Source organism: Heterocephalus glaber, unplaced genomic scaffold, assembly GCF_053883595.1.
Source record: "Heterocephalus glaber isolate CG9 unplaced genomic scaffold, H.glaber_assembly_v1.0 deba00001586, whole genome shotgun sequence".
Classification (NCBI taxonomy): domain Eukaryota; kingdom Metazoa; phylum Chordata; class Mammalia; order Rodentia; family Bathyergidae; genus Heterocephalus; species Heterocephalus glaber.
The window spans coordinates 1,775,322-1,793,527 of NW_028258364.1; the positions used below are offsets into that span (position 1 = coordinate 1,775,322).

Here is an 18,206-nt window from a genome sequence, read left to right on the forward strand (position 1 = left end):
CTACTATATCTCTATGAATTTTATTATTTTTTTCTCCTGAAGTGAATGATTTTTGAAAAAATTATTGGGTTATCATTATTTTAAAGAAAATTTTTTATAATTCAATGTATCACTAAGATCTGAAGATTGGTCCTTCACTTACAAATATAATTTTGCCATACCATACTTAGAAAATATATTTATTTTGTTGATATTAACAGAAAATTACTTTACAGACAAAAATTACTTGTGGATCATACCTAAAATGTTAAGTGGATAGATACGTGCTTCTGATTAGACTAAAAGTTCTGTAAAGTCAAGACAGTAGCCAGTCTTAGACACCAATTTACATCAATTTGAACTTAATACAGTCGAATGAATAAAATTAAAATATAGCAGAAATAAAATTAGTATTTGTGCACTGGCAACTTTAAACAAGTTAAGGCCACTTTGCATGTAAGAAATAAAAATTGAGAGAGCAAATTCTTCAAGAATAATCAAAACATTTTCCCCACCCATGTTTCATAAATTATTTATTAGGTTGCATAAATTATTTTCGGCAAATTATCTAATTATATTTTTATCCTTCTAATTTTTATTCCTTTATTTTGTTCCTTCTAATTTCTTAAAAAGGAAATGGTTCTGCCCAATAATTTTCCATATAAAACTAAGAATTTCAAGCTAATCCTTGTAAATATATGAGGAAGGGAATTAAATTTAATTTATAATATACTTTTTATGAGAAAGAAGAGATGATTAATAGTTTAAAAAAATTTTTGAAGACCAAAAATCTTCAAGCTAAAGAACTACCATAGCATGTCTCACACAAATTTCCACCTTATTGAAAAGCACCGCATGATTTTGTGAATCAAAAATGTTGTGGTTTATTTTATTTCCTTAAGTCAAAATCATGTTAACTACATTTTCCTTCATTAACATTAGTATTTGCACATCGTGGTGACTTCCTGAACCTAATTTTTATATATCTGATTACACTCAATTTTAGTTTGATTACATTTAATATATTCTGTTCCAGTAAACTGGCTTCCTTGAAACTGCTCTAGTTACATTAAATCTGAAAACAAACTAAAACATCTAAAGTTTCACTAGACAAATACATGACATTCAGAAAACTGTATGTTTTTAAAAGATAGGAACATTCCAAATGGCCCTTCAAAGAAAATGACAAGAATTTAGAAACCACTTCACTGTATTTGAGTAGTAGGTAGTTCAACTCCAGTCTACAAAGATAAATATTATGAAAAAACGATCACAAACTGTACTTTATAAAAGACTTTGGAATCCAATTTCTTGAGTAATTCCTTAATATACTTAAGTTAAAAGAAATTTCCAGTCGTTTTCATTTCTTTACAAGATTGTGCAAGAATGATTTCATAGCAGGTGCTGCCCTCTCAAAAACATCCAACGTCAATTAACAGAAGTTAAAAAGACTTCAATAACATTAAAATGAGAAAGTAAAAATAAAATCCACATGTGTCTGACAAAGATTACTTTGTTTTGACTTATACCTGAGAACTCAGCCTGTTCAACTGGGATTGAGAAGTTTGATTAATCTGCTGTAGCTCTTCTTTCTCCTGACTAAGTCTTTCTCGATCTGAGCGCTCCTTTTTGAAGTCTTCTTCATAGATTTGGACCTAAAATACATTAATTTGTTAGCTTACTTTCCTCTTAGGTCTTTTAAATGATTTCAGAAAGAGTACTATCTGAGCCTTTGCAAGAGGAGGCATTCCTATCTCTGTTCATGACTATTTCTTCATAGTAGGATGGGAAGTACACATGACTACAATTTTATCTTTCACTTTCAAAGTGGAAGTCCTCCAATTTTTCCTCTTCTAAGTGCACATCAGGAATTCAGAAGTGAATAAACAACATGACTATGTTTTAAAAAGAATTCCCTTCACCCACTATTCTGCTGCATCTTCTGTTTGTGACAAATCCTTGCCTAATTTTAAGTGGCACTGCTTTAGAGCAAGTTCCCCTTCCCCAGCACTGGGATCTTATGTATGAATACTGCTGGAAGTTCTCCAAGATGGCTGAATGGCAACAGCTGTTAAGTGAAGCCACCAAACACAGACATGGTAAAACTTCCAGGTATACATTTTAAGTTAAGTACAGAGATAAGAGGCTGATGTGTGTGGAAAAACAAAGCATGCTTATTTAAAGGTATTCACAAGTTTTGTCTTCTATGAGTAATTCTGGAAGTAAGTGATAAAAAGAAACACTGTAAAATATTTTACCAGAATACTTCATAAGCAGTATTCCAAACATTCCAGAAAAGTGACCAAACTGAAAAACAGTTAGTTATTGTTGTTGAGTGATGACTTGGAAACTAGCGTATGGAACTAAAAACAAATGAAACTTAGAAAATAAAACAAAAGATTTCCTCTAAAAGATTTCCTCTAAGACCATGATTTAAATTACTACTTATATCTAAACCTCACAGGGATTGAACCCAGGGTCTCAGTCATGCTAGGCAAGTGTTCAATCACTGAGCACCATCCCAGCCCTTCAGGGCTGGACTGCTGTCTAACACTAATTTCTTGGATTATCATTATTATTATTATTATTACTGATGTACTGAGAACTGAACTAAAGGAACACTCTGCCACCAAGGTATATCCTCAGCTCTTTTTGTTTTTGAGACGGAGTCTTGTTAAATTAGCTAGGGTGGGATTAGAGGTGTCCGTCTGCCACCCCACCCAGCTCACATTGCACTTTTATCAGGAGCAGCTCAACAAATTTTAACTAGAAGTGTATCCATTTAGGTCAATAATAATAATAGAACAAAATGCAAAGGCAAGAAAAGAAATTAAGTATTCTGTATAGCTATTGATAGATTTAAATGCTTTAATCGATAGAAGCATTGCAAGAAAACTACTTGCACCCAAGCTGATATTTTTGTTTTATTTTTTAATTGAGAGATGAGGTTCAATTTCAAACATAAACTCATGTTGTGTCAACAATTACCCGCAGTATTTTTAGCAGGAGAAGCCCATCTGATCAGAATTGAACACTCTAACTGTGAGCCATGTCATCACTGTGTTCAGGTAGGGGCCAAGATTCTAACTCAGTTTCTTTGTAAATTCATAGCTTCCAGTGTTTCATGTGGGACTTGGTGGTGTAATAATTGTAGGTGCCTGATTAGGAACATGCGCAGTTAGGATGTATATGCAGAAAGTTAGCAAAGAGTCATTCCAGAACTAAGGAGATGAATTTTGGTCGACTCTGGGTGATTATGGAAAAACGACACCAGCCACTGTCTATACCAGACTCAAGCTAAGGAATGACTGTACCTCCATGTGTCAGAGCAGCTGTCCCATGGGGTTTACATTATGTGAGCACCAAAGATGATTCAAGTGTCTGAACATAGGCAGTGCCCTCACCCCGCAGAGAATCCTGGCTAGCACCAACAGTACTTCAGGGGTTGAGAATTTGACAGAGCTTTAACAATCTAAGAATTACCCTTATTCTCTCCATGGGTTTATTTTAAGTCATTTACATAATCCTAATGTAATGAAGCAATTATTCAAATGTGATTGCTGGGAGAGAAAACTCAACTTTACCACCAAGTGCTCTAAGTTGTTTAGCTCTATTTGCAAATAGTCTACTTCCTATGAACTTATAACAATAAAATAAGTTAACAATAACACAATTGCTCAATTAGTCTGTGTATTACAATGAGACTCAGGGCAAAATTAGCCAACAAATCTCACTGAGAAAGATCAGAAAAATAATACTTTCCAGCCCTTTATTCTGTGACACTCTCTGCTTCATGGCTAATATGTTATTGTCAATTTGTACTTCAGGGATTGTGATTCCTCTATGTAGCTTATGTTTGTTGATATTACCATGGACTGTTCTAGTCTTTTACCTAATTGGTTTTTTAGTCTCTCAGAACAAAAGAAATGCATGGCTGGTCCCTCAGGAAGGAAAACTCCAGCTGGTAGAACTAAATTTAGTATAAGTGGTTGAGGTAGTGCTATATCCTCACAGTCCTATGCTGATAAATGTAGAAACTGTAGATAGCACATCCTAGTACTTGCTGTCCTCTTGGCAATAGTAAGTGGGGTCTGGTGAACAGAGAGGAGGAAGCTGTTGTACATAGACAAATTGTTGGTGGTACATACATGTGTGTGGGTAGCTGAGCATATCTGACTCTTCAGTGATTATAATCACTGCAAAATATTTTTTTTAAAGCTGCACTTATTGTTGAGGCCAGCAGCTAGGAGATGACTGCCCCCCTTCTACTACTTTCTGTAAAGAGTTTTGGTAGCTGTGTTTTCAAAATAAATTATGCCTACGTGAAGTTCTGTAGTCTCAGTGCCAACAGAATCTCATCCAAAGGTTAAGTAGTATCCCCCTCTTCTAACTGTGAGATTTTGGACAAGCCATTTAACTCAAGTCCTTCTTTTATGAACTATGGGAACAAAGTAGCTGATCTCTATTCTTCCTATCAAGCTTTAAGATTAGAAAATTCTAATTAAAAGCAATGTGGATCTTATTCCAAGATACATCATGTACAGGTACAAGCACCCAATGATAAATGTAAATGTATTGTATACCTAAAATGCACCAATAAAAGAATTTAAGCAAAAAAAAAAAAGCAATGTGGAAACCTATGAAATACTTTGAATAGTAAGACATTCAAACATGGACAAAGAGGCATGAACAATGGGCCCAGTGTTCTCTTCATGATCATGCCACTTCCAACTTCTCACCTGCTGTTTGAGGACTTCTATTTCCGTTATCATCTCTGCATGGTTGCACTTGACTTTAGATTTCCCAGCACAGTCCTCAAAAAATGAAGAACTCTCAATTTTCAAGACATCCTGAAGGGCCTATGTTATAAAATGAACACACTATTAATCTGAGAGGTGCCACGCCCTATGAATTCCTCTGTAACTGCTACAGTTGTCTCAAGTACACCCACAAGGTAGCATTTCATTTCCAATGCTGCTTATGTAACCGGGTAGCTTTCTTCTCTCTGAATTTCTTCATATGTATATTTTCAGAATTTCTGTCTTTTCTCCATGATGATGCTTATGTTACTCATCCTTCATTATTATATGGGAGGCTTTAATGTTGGACTCCCCTCCACCTGGCTAACTAAAGAAAAAAAAAGTATGTATAACCCCTTTGCAGTTTCTCTGCTTCAGTGAAATACATATTCTGTCAATGATGCTCAAACTATGAGGAGGATCAAAAGGATCAAGTATTCCCATCCCTGAGCATTGAACCCAGAGATACTGAATCAGCACACCTGAGAACAGGGCCCAGGAATATGCATTTTGCAAAAGCTATTGTTGTTGGTCCTAAGTAATGTTTTGAGTAATATTCTGTTATGTAACCATACCATGCCCCCACCGTGAGAGAGGGAAATTCATAGATACCTGAATTCATGCAGATTCACTCACTCCCTCTCTCTCTCTCTCTCCCTCCCCCCCCCTCTTTCTCTCTCGCCATTCACTTGCTGTCCTCCTTCAGGATAGCATGCCCTGGCCTAGCCACAGTTGTCTTTACTCCCTGTTAAAAAATCTAGGAACTCATTACAGGGCAGGATGACATGCACTAAAACCTGGAGTTTTTACTGTGGGGTGAAAAAAACCAAAGAAATTCAGAGAGAAATATATTTGTCAACAAGATTATCATCCTTACTCATTAACCCTTTATGTTCTTATATAACCTATTCTTAGATCTTATGAAAGACACTGCTTCCATTTTGAGACCTTTGCATCTAGGAATGATGGGCCATGCCTATAATCCCAGCACTCTGGGAGGCTAAGGCAGGAGGATCACAAGTACAAGCCCAGCCTGGGCAACTTAGCAACTTAGTAAGATTCTGTCCAAAAAAAAAAAAACAGGCTGCAAATGTAGCTCAGAGCAAAGGCTCTAGGATCAATCCCAAGTACTAAAAAAATGGAAAATTTTAGTTCATTATGACTTCAATAAAAATTACATTTACATATTGTGACACAATATTTCTCATCCTCCTGTGGCTTTAGAGACACAATATGATGACTTGCTTATTAAGTAAATGAGTCCTTCATACAAGTAGAAAAGGTTCATTTTCAGTCCTAAGAAGAATTTACTTCCTCTGTGACTATTTCCTTGTAAGTACTTCAGTGGTGTCCATTTGATGACATCAGTAATAGTTCATTCCTTTGCATTACTATACAATATGGTCATAAAAGCCAGAGAGGAAAAGCATATCTGTGGTTGTGAGTATGTGTTGTCAGACTGGGAGTTTCCTAATATAATATCTTACAATCTACAGATACTGTCTGGCCTGACAGAAGTATCATTTTCAGGAAGTTGTGTGAGAAACAAGAATTTTCTTCTTCCTCCAGTAAGAATTTAGAGGAAGAACAAAAATATTTTAATAATTTATGTCTTGTCAGATTTGTGTGTGTGTGTGCACACGCATGCACACGCACGTGTCCTAGGAGTCAAACCCAGGACCTCATGTATATGAAGCAAGAATTCTACTTGAGGAACACCACCAACCTTGATGGAATTTGTGTAAAGATACGTAGTTCTAGGAAATATCAGAATAGTGAATTTTAAATAAAAAGTGTATGAATAGTAGTAGAGAGAATCTAGGGTGGGGTGAGCCAGAGCGATGCTGCCAATCTATATGTCATCCCATGTCCTACACCCATGGCTAGACTTTTTCTGTAGATCTTGTTATTTGAATGTTCTGGTCTACCTTTCATATGATTCAGCATTTCAGAAATTTTCATATTAGTCATATATGAAATGTGAGTCTAGTAGACATGTACTCCATCTTGGGGTTTTCAGATTTCCTCGAGCAAACCCCTATAACTCTAGAATAAGCTATTTACCATCAATACTGACATACTGAACACATCCATTCATCTCACAATGGTGGGATTTAGACAAATTAATTTTGCCCATGGATGGCCCTGGCTGTACAGCCTCAGAGAATTTTCACTTTGGTTAAACATCTGGCTTCTCTGTAGGAACTTGATAAAGACAGAACCCTTGGGTAATGTCTTCAAAGCAAATATTGAATTGAGTACACATCATTTTGTAAACTTCTAAAAAACATATGTTAATTACTAAGCTGATATAAATTTCTGCCCAGTGAAGGGGTCAGCAGGCAGCCAACTTGCACAAGTAGGGAATGCACAAGGTTTCATGCTGTGAGGCGTGGTGTGCACAATCAGCCACCTATATCAAAATTTTCAGTAACTTCTATTTATCATCATCATAAGAAAGAAAACTGTCATAAAATAGAAGAATAATAACTTTTTACACTTCATTAGGTCCAAACACAATATGCTTAATTAGAAAGAAAAATCTCTTTACACAATCATAACTTAACATTTATGTTTTTAAGTGACAGTTTAAGGTGTAGATGAGTGGGATGAATCTTTCTGGCTTTCAGCACCCTTTTATTTTTTTCTCATTACTTAAAAGTAGAGTATTATGTATTATCTTAATGTATGATGGTCAAAAAATGAATCTCAGGTACAAAATCGGCTATGGAACATATTGCGTACTAGCTATTTAAACTCATGAATTTATCCTTTTAGCCCACTCAACAAATATTTAAGAACATACTGTGAGAAAGCCCTTGTTCTCAGAACAAGGGTACAACAGTGAATGACACAGAAAAAACTCAGGGCCATATCATGCGTGTTACCATTGTGAGTCTCATCCTCCACAAAAACACATATTATATTTTGAAATTACACAGTTATAAAAATGAATATATAATTTATGAAAACCTGTTTTCAAGTTAAAAGTTTACCTTTTCTTCTGATTTTAAGAGAACCAAGAAATATTCATGGCTTCCTAAATATACTGTAGGCCTTGAACACTGTGCCTAGGGCACTAGTAGAAATTTCTAGCATGCAAAGTTCCTACTCTCAGGGAGCTTACAATCAAAGTAAGAGGCAGAAAACAGACAGGATAATACATATGAGACATGCACATATATTAGGTAGTAATAGGTTCCAAGGAAAAATTAATTTAGGATATAGGAGGAGTAGAGCAGGTAATTTTAATTAGGAGATCCAGAAAAGACCTCTTTGAGAAGGTGATATTTGTACAAAGGCATAAATTTTACTCCACTTAATTTTTCTTGAGATCTTATGATTAAAATCACCAGAATTATAAAATTACTATTATTCTAATTTTTGAAAATTCTATTAACTGTATATACAGATGCAACAGAAGTGATGCATGATGAGCAATAAAACAATTTTTGCCTGTTCTAGATAGTCATTATATCCTGGTGCCTCCATTTAGAGAAATGAGGTAGAGAATGTTGGAAAACTTAATATGGTATCAAAATTGGAGGGCTTTCAAATATAATTCCAATTATCCTTAGTTTTCCTAACTTATCTGTGGAAGACATTCCAAGAATATCAGGAAAAAATATATTTTCCCTGGGATTTTATGTCTGAACATTTTCTTTCACTCTGAGAGGGTAAAATACATTGTTTATGCAGCCTCCTTTTTTCCGTCTTCTCTTGAATGACTTGTGCCACAGGCAGACCTAATATAGCAACACATTTGTAAATCATCTATCTTGTCAACAAACAAGCACATACTTGACACTTTGGAGATTCTTAAATGACGCTTCTGAGCACAAATTGACTACAACCACTCAATCCAAAAATCTAAGGATTGAACACATTTTAAAGATCAATCACCTACTTCTGCTGTAAGAGATAATTTTTGTTACTTTGACCATGAAATCTCTAGTTAGAGATGCGTTTCTCCATCAAACCACCTGCTACAACATTCCCATGTTCCACACATGGCTTGGCTTTTAGAAAAAAAAATAAACAAAAAAGAACTTGTATTTCTTCCTAGAAAATTAGTCTCTAAAACATCCCTACACACACACATACACACACACACACACACACACACAAGTGTCATCTTTTTGCAGCAATTCATAGTTCCTTTTTTGCAAAGCTAAGTTGGAGCCAAGGTATTAAACCATTCCATGTCCTGAAAGCCCTGACTTTTCTTCCCCTGACCCCCATCAAAGGAGTGTTTTAGGGTTGCTGTGGGGAGAGCTTCATTGCAGCCTTGAGTTTGGCATTAAGTGTGCTCCCATGTATTGGGCATCACATCTGCTCCACAGTGACTATTTTAAAGAAAAGTTTGTTTCCTCAATTGCAACTGACCAAAAGTTATGTTATTGTGCAGACACCCACTTGCTTTATGTGGTTCTTCAAACTACAAAAAAAGAAATGTCCTTACTCTCTTCCATAATTTCTCCTCCTTTCTGTTTTTCATGAGGAACCTTTTCAGGAACATGAATTCCCTGAAGCTTCCTTGACCAAGTATGGCTGGAAGCTGCAATCCTGACTGGTAAAAGTTAGACCATCCTGTGCTTGAAGTTACATTCTGTGCAAACTGTGAGGCTGGGAGCCACATGCAGCTTGATTTTGTCACGACTCTCAGGGGAAATGTTCTGGTCTACAGGAAGCTTTTGCTCTGATTTCCCATGCTTGACCGAGCCCCGTACCTTATTGAGTCGTTTTATTTCACATTCATAATGTTCCCTCTTCTTATTTGCAAGAGCATTTTTTTCCTTCAAAATCTTATTCTCTTTCTTCAATTCCTGTATTTCTTCATTTAAGTTTTCCTTTTCCTTCTGAAGTGAAGAACAAGATGAAAATCAATAAAAGCCAAAGGAGATGATACTAATAATCCTTATACATCAGCTGCTGGGGCCCATGGAGGGGTCATACTGCTGAAATACAGGACAAATGGGCCCTGCCAGATTTTCTCTTAACATTCATTTGAGCAATATTCTTTGAGGGGAGGACAGAGTTAGGATTGAAGATATCTTTCTTGCATAAAACCTTAGTGCTACCTCCTAGAATTTTGGGGATCCCAAAAAAGATATCAAAACCTCCAATCCTTGCTTTCAATGGTCAAATAAATGGATCTGCTGAATAATCCAGTACTGTTGCTGAATGATGAACATGTAGCTCAGCAAAATAAGTTGAAAATCCTAAAGTGAAAAAATTTGTTGTTGCAACAAAATAATACTAAATATTTCAAAACCCATTCCTGTATATTTCTGTACTGGTCCAAGGGAATACATTTTAGACAGATAAGACCCTTCTCTAAAGATAATTACTCAGAGCACAGGATTACTGTGATTATTATTTTTAAAGATGAAGATCATAGGGTGGGGATTTAGCTCAGTGGTTCTGCCCCCTGCCTCGCAAGCTCAAGGTCCCAAGTTTGATCCCCGGTACCAAAAAAAAAAGTCTAATGTTTTAAATAATTGAGGGTTAGTTTCTGGATACTAACAGGCTCTGGACTCAGGCTTTTATATGTTACTTATCTCTTAATTTTATGTAGTAGACAGTTAACTTTTTTGTGGAGTAAATTGGATTCTTAATGAGAATATGGCCTAGTAAAATAAATATTGCAGAATATAGGTAACTCAAGATGAGAAAATAGCTAGTATATGTATTAAAGTACATTATTTTATTCATTAGTATTTCCCAAGGTAATCTACTTTAGACAATCATTTTCTTTAAACATGGAAATTTCCTTATTTGCACTTATTTAAATGAAATGGGTTTATACACTTGGAAAATGAACCAATCATTCTCTTATTTAGCATAATTCAAGAGAAAATTACTTCAACAGGAAAATGATTCCAATTGCTGGAGGGAAAAATTACTAAGATTCCTCATCAGGATGTAATTGGAACAGGAAGTGACTAACACAGAGCAGAAAGGGAACCTGCTGATCCCTCTTTTCCTGACTCATTATGACAAAGTCCTCCTCAGCCAGGTAGGCAAACCTGGACTGGCATTGTCTGCTCATGTTAGATGTAGCCTTAAGCCTCTTAAACATTGTGTATGTTTTAAAACATTGCCAATGCCCCACAATAGTGGTGATAAAACTTCACCAGAGAATGTTCTGAAAAGAACTTACTGTTCTTTTCTATTGTGCCTAAAAGAAAGACACCTTTAGAGTTTGCTGTTTCCTTCTCATTTTCTATGATAGCCATGAAGTCCAATCACTGAAAGTAAAATCAGGAAAAAAACAGAATCCATTTTAGGAGAAACTTGTCATCTCGACTGTCTCTGCCTAATTCTTAGTAGGGATTGAGAAAGCCTTAGAATCTGAAGATGAGACTCAAGGTCCATCTTCATGGTACTGCTTTATCAATGTTGCCAAGCCTTGTAGCCTTCTTTATACCTCACCTTTCTCATTTACCCCTGCTTAGAACTAGGGATTGAACTCAGGGAGTTCTTATTTTATTCAATATTGAGACTGGGTCTCATTAAATTGTCCATGCTGGCCTTGGATTTGTGATCCTCCTCCCTCAGCCTCTGAGGAGCTGGGATTACAGGTGAGTGCTGTTTAGCATGGCGGCTTTCTCATCTTCATCTGGCAAACATATCTACCTCCAATGTGGGCTGACAATGTTAAAGGAGATAAAGATGGTGACATGATTTTTAAAATGTTTTATTTTTATGAGTACAAAAATAATACCGCCCAGGCACAGCAGTGCGTACCTGTAATTCCAGTTAGAGGATCACAAGCTTGAGGTTAGCCTGAGCAATTTAGGCAGACTTTGTCTCAAAAGAAAAAGAAAAATGACTGGGGATGCAGCTCAGAGGTAAAGTGTGAAAGAGTTTGATCAGCAGTACAAGAAAAAAAGAAACAAACATTTGTAAAATTCTGTAAACTGGAAAGCCATTATACAATGTATTGCACTCCTATTATAGCCACTAGTAATCAAAACAACACAGGTGAAAAGAGAAAAAATTTTTCTCCGAGACTGAAATGCCTTAGAAAGATATTCCCTAATCCATGGACTACTTCCCTCTCCTGGTAGACATGGCAAACATGGCTATTGTACAATACAGGAAGACAGCAGTCCAGTCGGTCATCTCCCTCCTCATTCCTGAGAAGTGGTCCTATTGATGGTGCTTGAAGACTTGCATAACCCACACCCTCACACATTGGTTGCTGCTCACCAGTGAGCTGAGGTTAACAAACGGTCGGTTTTCGGCAGGAAACCGCCCCCAATTTTCACTCAGGTCCTTTTTGTGGAGGCCCCGCCCACCTCTAGCTGTGGCTCCCTGGTCTGGTCACGTGGCCTGGTGTCCACCTTCTGACTCTGCGGCTGCTCCTGCTGCTGTCGCTCCTTCTCCAGGGTGCCCCAGACCCTTTCTGCAGCGACCAGTTTCATTTTCAGCTCTGCGACCTGAGGGAGTCGGTCATAGACAGTGGCAGACACCTGTTCTGAGGCCCACATCCCCCCAGGGATTTACCCCAGGTTACAAACTTGTCCCTCTCCAAAGAAGTTCTATGTTCCAACGCCCACACCACAGACAAGGAGACTTGGATTTTAAAAAGAAGTTTGGTCAATCGCGAAAAGCAGCACCTTACATGGAAATAGCCTCTGGATCTGTCCCCCACCACCCTTAGGAGGGAATGAAGACCTAGGTCCCAGACTGGTGGTCTCTTCTGTGTCACCTACTCTGAGCTCTCAGGAGGGACCTTGGCTGATCAGGAGAAGGCAGTGGGGGATCAGGGCCTAGGGAGTACAGCCTGCACCTGGAAAAGCAGGCCCAGCCTGTAACCTCTCAGTAACCCGCAGCACTTGGCCTCCTACGAGATGCCAAATTAGACTTCAGGTCCAGTGGAAGAAGCTCTTCTAAACATCTGTTTTCAAAACCCTGCCTGCAAGCAGTTCAGGAAAGCAGCTTGAGCATTCTTTGAATATCTGTCTTTAAAATGTGCATACATACAGCAGGGTACCCTGACATTGCCTAGAGCAGTGGGAATGTTATTTTGGACTTTCTAAATTTAATACTTCTGAGTATCAAAATGGGGAACAATGCCCTTGGATTACTCGCTTGTGGTTAAGTTTCTTAATTCTGAATCTAGGAGAATTTACTTTTTCTTTTTGAAAATAAAATACTTTTAAATTATAAACTGACCTTTACCTATTAAAGGAGATTTTCTCCATAAATTTCTTTCTACCAAAGTAAAGACTTCTTCCAGTGCCTTTATTTGGGGAGAGGGGTTTCTCCCTCACTTTCACTGTGAGCACTGTTTGTTTCTTTGTGGAAAAGAGCTGATGTGATATAATTAAAGAATTACAGGCTTGGCCTTTCATAACACAACATGGACTTCAAACTGTCCTGAACCTCAGCTATAACCCATGTATTTATGGCTGCTAGTAACAAAGAGTAGGCCAGGACACTACATAAGGTAGGATAAATGTGGATAGGAACTCTTGAGACATCTCTAGAGGCTATTTTTAGCACATTTCCTTACTGATGCTCAAGACAATTCAGAGACACTACCCATTAATCTTCAGCACCAAGAGGCCAGTAACGCACTCATCACCTCCCCATGACCCCTCATTTTTCAACAGTTGGGTATCCACAAGTCTCTTTCAGCTGAAATCAATGAAAGCCTTCACATACTTGGTCCCACCAGGAGTGCCAAAACCCCAAATAGAAGTTTTTACCTTTCTTTCATACAACTCTTTCATATTTTTAAATTGCTGATCCCATTGCTGATTAACTTCCAGGAGCTGAAATTAGTAAAATTTGATGAATTAATAAAAGATTTCTGCCAATTTGGAAATTTGGGCAACCCGCAATTACTTTTTGAGGTTGCTGAAATTTTGGACCATAAGAGGACACAGTATTCCTTCCAATAAGTTCTAGTTGGGCTTGGATGATTTAACCAGACACTTTCTCACCTTTTCATAACTTTTTAACATATGAAAAACTGTTAAGAATTAGGTATACCTTGACAAGTCAGCTGAACAGTTGATCAGCCACTTTAACTTCTCTTAATTATTCAAATTTCCGTCTTCTTTGCTTAATGTAACTAGAACTTATAAAAATTGTAAATATGGGTAGTTTTTGTAAGATTTATTAATGAATTGTTACTGATTTATGAAAAGGTCTTTTCTCAAACCTTTATATATTTTTCTATGTGCTTAAACTGACTTACAATGAAATGTATAGCTTTAAAAGAAATTCATATTAAAGTCTATTAACTGATAATCATTTGCTTGCAATAATGTCCTTCAAAGATTAACACATTATCTATGATACATACTCAATGAATGGCTATGACAGTTTTGAAAGTATAGATTTTCAAGGAATAATAGTTTTACCACAAGACAATATTTAGTGCAAACACTTTAAAAGGTTTTAAAACTATCTTCTAATTAGGTGAAACAATACTATGACCTGTTTTCATTTTTTGTAGGAGAACTTTTTAGTTTTCTATGTTAAGAGAAATTATGGCACTTAGCAATATGGGACAGACACCAAGAATATCGTCAGAGTGATCAAAAAATTACAAAACAAAACACCTAATCCAGAATAGCAGTTGCATATTAGGTAATTCTTATGGTGGAAATAGATGTGGTATTTAGAATACAGCTACATAATATCATTGTATAAAGATACCTTATCTGTTGGCATTTTGAGGATTTAACTTTCTTTTGCTATACTAACATTACTCTGCTACTGTTTGGTAATTTCCCAGAAGGGCACTATCTTCTATGCAGTATCAAAGAGGAGTAGAAAGTGTCATAGAAAAGAACACAAAGGATACAGTACATAGAATGGGTGAGAAAAGGAATTACAAAATTGATACCATATGGAATGCTAAAACTGTTACACTTTTCACTTTCTCCTTTGTCTAGAAAAGAGATTCTGATATTCATTAAACACAGAAAATAAAAACAGCATAATTAACAATATCTGTTAGTTCTCAATAACATTTTAGAATTAAACATATTTTTAGGACAGTGCTCCTTATTCCCTGTGTATTAAGATGCCAAATTCATGAAGTCATACTATCTAAATCAGTCCTACTGAATGTCTTTAACAGTTTGAGTTTCAAGATATGTCAATTTGCAGTGTTTCTTGAAGGACAGAGTTAATAAACTCAAATGGTCCATGTGGGAAGCATCGAACTTTTGAGAAAGATGGGATTATAATTATCAGATTTATGACTTTTTAAATTCAGCATTGCACAAATACTGATTAAAAAACATTTCCTTTCAAGATAACACATCCCAGTATCCTAGAGATAAATATTATTACTTAATAACAAAAATAAAAGATACCGAAGGATGTTTTATTCTTAGCATTAATCATATGTGGATAATTATTATTTCTAAATTACCTCTTTTCTCTGTTTTTCCAAGCATCTTATCTTGTGTTCAAGAGTACTTGTCAAATTCTTTCTTCTTGATGACTGAGCACACTTAAAAAAAAAAGATTGAGATAAAATAATCCACAAAATAAACAAGAGAAATACTGTCCTTCATAAGCCCCATACATTTAGTCAACTCTTATAATGTGTCAAAAAGTATCTGATTCTGGGGCTGGAGATGTGGAGCTTACTGGTAGAATATGTGCCTATCCTTCAAAAGACTCTAGATTTCATCCCCAGTAAAACACACACACACACAATCCGATTCTACTAGTAACAATCCTCACTCAATAAGTCCTTCATAGCGACTTTTTAATGTATCAGCTTCATATTATATTTACGATTCCTTTATAGAATTTAGTTACCAAAATAACTCTCCAATAAATTATAAATGTATCTGTGTGATGAACAAGCCAGAAATTATAATTTCATGAATTTTAATCTCAATCTTTTTTTGACAAAAGACAAGAAAATAATGGCATATAGAAATCAGGTAAGTTTCTGAGGACATCTCAAATGCGGCAAATTGATTATACAACTGCACAACTGTTACTAAGGTTGTCAATAGAAACATCAATGATCATGACATAAATATACAAATGGGCATAGGTTATCTGGTACTATGTAATTATAACAAGTTTAGACACATAATAAATTATTGGCATAATGAAAAGGTTAATCATTTTTCTTTTCAATTACATTTTTTTCAGGGATGGGAGTATTTATTTAAAGAAAGCACAAAAGCTCTGGAAACTAACTACCACCTGGCTAAATCTACCGGCAACACTCACTCCATTTCCTCTATTGTAACACAATAGTTTTACAATCTCATTTCTGAGTCATACAAATAATACAGTGAACTGAGTGATGGGGCAGGCCCTAAATTTGTATTTAGTTTCAGGCTTCACAGTTACTGTGGACCATGCAATTGCTTAAAGGCATTTGTGAACCAGAAATATTTTCATGTATGGTGGTCTTTGCCAGAAATGTTTTGAGGGAACAGCTCTTTTACAATCGTTGTGTGATTTCAAGGATTTTTTTATTAGAAATAATTTATAAAATTGTACTTTTCTTTCTCTACTTATTCATGTCTCAAGTATTTTAGAGTGTGATCTTTTACACCTATATAGATATTGCTCTTAGTTTTCCTATTTGAGATCTGAATTTCAGGAAAGGGAGCCAAGACGTCTCTATTTTAAACAAATGTTCTAGATAATCACAATTTCTACTGAAGTTCGGTATCCTCCTAGCCTAGATCATGCTTAGAAATGTGAGGTTTGGGTCCTCAAAAAGCCCTTAATTCTATCTGGATTGTAGACAAAAATATATGGCAGCAAACATCTGTATGCACTTGGCTTCTGGAAATCCAGATGCAGAGCAATAAGTCAGTTTTTGTTGTTGTTGTTGTTGTTGTTGCTGCTGCTGTTGTTTGCCCCCACAAATAATTTTTCCTGAAAAAAATGTAAAATGCTTTGACACATAATTTTCACTGAAAAATGAGAATTCTTGAAAAGCTAGATACTGAATCTTCAACAGAATTTATTTGTAATTGTAGGAGTACTAATTTCTGAAACTTGGGAGTAATACATGGAGGACACGGAGAGGGAGAAAAGGACAGAAAACATGATGAATATGAATAGTTCATAAGCTACAGACCTATCACCTAGTGTTTCTCTGGAAATTAATTAGCATTTTAACAATGGTTTATGTTCCTCAGGTGTGTATTAAAATATAGCAAAGTCAATGAAATAAAAACATTTTGGGGGAACTTTGCTTTGCTTTTTGTCGCTAAAAAATGCATCCAATATTGTAATTAATACAAAGATTTTTAGGCATTGAGTTCCAGTAAGGGCCTGTGTACAGAACATTTACTCCTTACAAGTAATTCTCTATAATTATATTCTATAAAATATAATCTATATTCAATGCAGGTGAGCATCTGGGCATTTCTTTCTCTACTCTAACATCCAGGTCAACCTCTCACATATTCAAGTTCTGACAGAATAAAATTAAATATCTAAATTTTAAATGAACAAAGAGTTCCACTTAGTTTCTCATTTTACTTTGGTTATCTCTTTTTTAAAAAATAAACACTTTAATTACTTGGTAAATAAACAGTAACTAATTGGTTACTAATTACTTAATTCATATAGTATTCTTTCAGTAACTGAACAAAAGCTACAGTATCAACTGAAATATATATTTTACTATAAAATGATTACTAAATGTTTTATTTACAACCACACAATATAGTATTCTTTTTAGTTTTTTATATTGTACCACATTCTTCTAAATTAAGAGCAAAATATGGAACACACTGAACTGGCAAGCTGAAAGGAGTTTGAACAGATTTAATCCTATCAATTTGTAGAAGAAAGATAATCCAGTGGGTTTGAAGGCAATGCAATAGTCACTCAGATACTATTTTTTTATGCCTAATAACATTGCCTGTAAATATAGAGCAGAACTTAGTTAACAAATTAGCCATTCTACTCTTATTAATCACTGCACAATTAGAAATTTTATCAGTGCTAGACATGGCCAATTCAACCCCAGAATGTGTTTCTTACCTCTATATGCTCGGTAGAACTTTGTGCAATATTCACTCCAGCTGTCCCTTCTGCCAAATGTGCCATGGAAGCTTTTTCTCTGAAAGTCTTGGAAAGCAAAAAGAAAAAGAGGTTGGGGGGTGGGGATCTCTTATGGTATCTTTTAGAGTGAGACCAATCATACACAATTTGAAAACCGTAATCCACCATTAACTCATATTAGAAAATAAAAATGGTAATTTTTCATTGAAAATGAGCAGAGGTGACTCTATGTGAATTACACAGAATAAACTTATAGCGCAGAAACCGTGATTTTAACTTTTCTTTTCCAAGCAGGGATTTCCCAGGATGTCTCAAGTAGGCAGGCTGTGACTAAGACCTGGGGCAGATTAGCCTTGCTATGATATGTAAATTGTCATTCTTCCTTTACTGGCATTTCTCCCCCTG

General features: G+C 35.8%; 1 protein-coding gene across 6 annotated transcripts in view; it reads right to left on the reverse strand.

The window, feature by feature from the left end:
• The window catches only part of Tnip3 (TNFAIP3 interacting protein 3), a 62,916-nt gene that overhangs the window by 16,397 nt on the left and 28,313 nt on the right, over positions 1 to 18,206 (reverse strand). For 4 of the 6 annotated variants that reach the window (XM_087193247.1, XM_021236444.2, XM_087193249.1 and 1 more), the window contains 7 exons: positions 17,781 to 17,867; positions 15,181 to 15,261; positions 13,499 to 13,564; positions 12,083 to 12,223; positions 9,509 to 9,637; positions 4,719 to 4,838; positions 1,509 to 1,634 (listed from right to left, as the gene is read on the reverse strand). In XM_087193247.1, the coding sequence (XP_087049373.1) occupies positions 1,509 to 1,634; positions 4,719 to 4,838; positions 9,509 to 9,637; positions 12,083 to 12,223; positions 13,499 to 13,564; positions 15,181 to 15,261; positions 17,781 to 17,867 (750 nt within the window). Of the gene's footprint in view, positions 1 to 1,508; positions 1,635 to 4,718; positions 4,839 to 9,508; positions 9,638 to 12,082; positions 12,224 to 13,498; positions 13,565 to 15,180; positions 15,262 to 17,780; positions 18,101 to 18,206 lie in introns of those variants that run through there. The other 2 variants (XM_087193248.1, XM_087193250.1) reach the window with 2 other exon arrangements.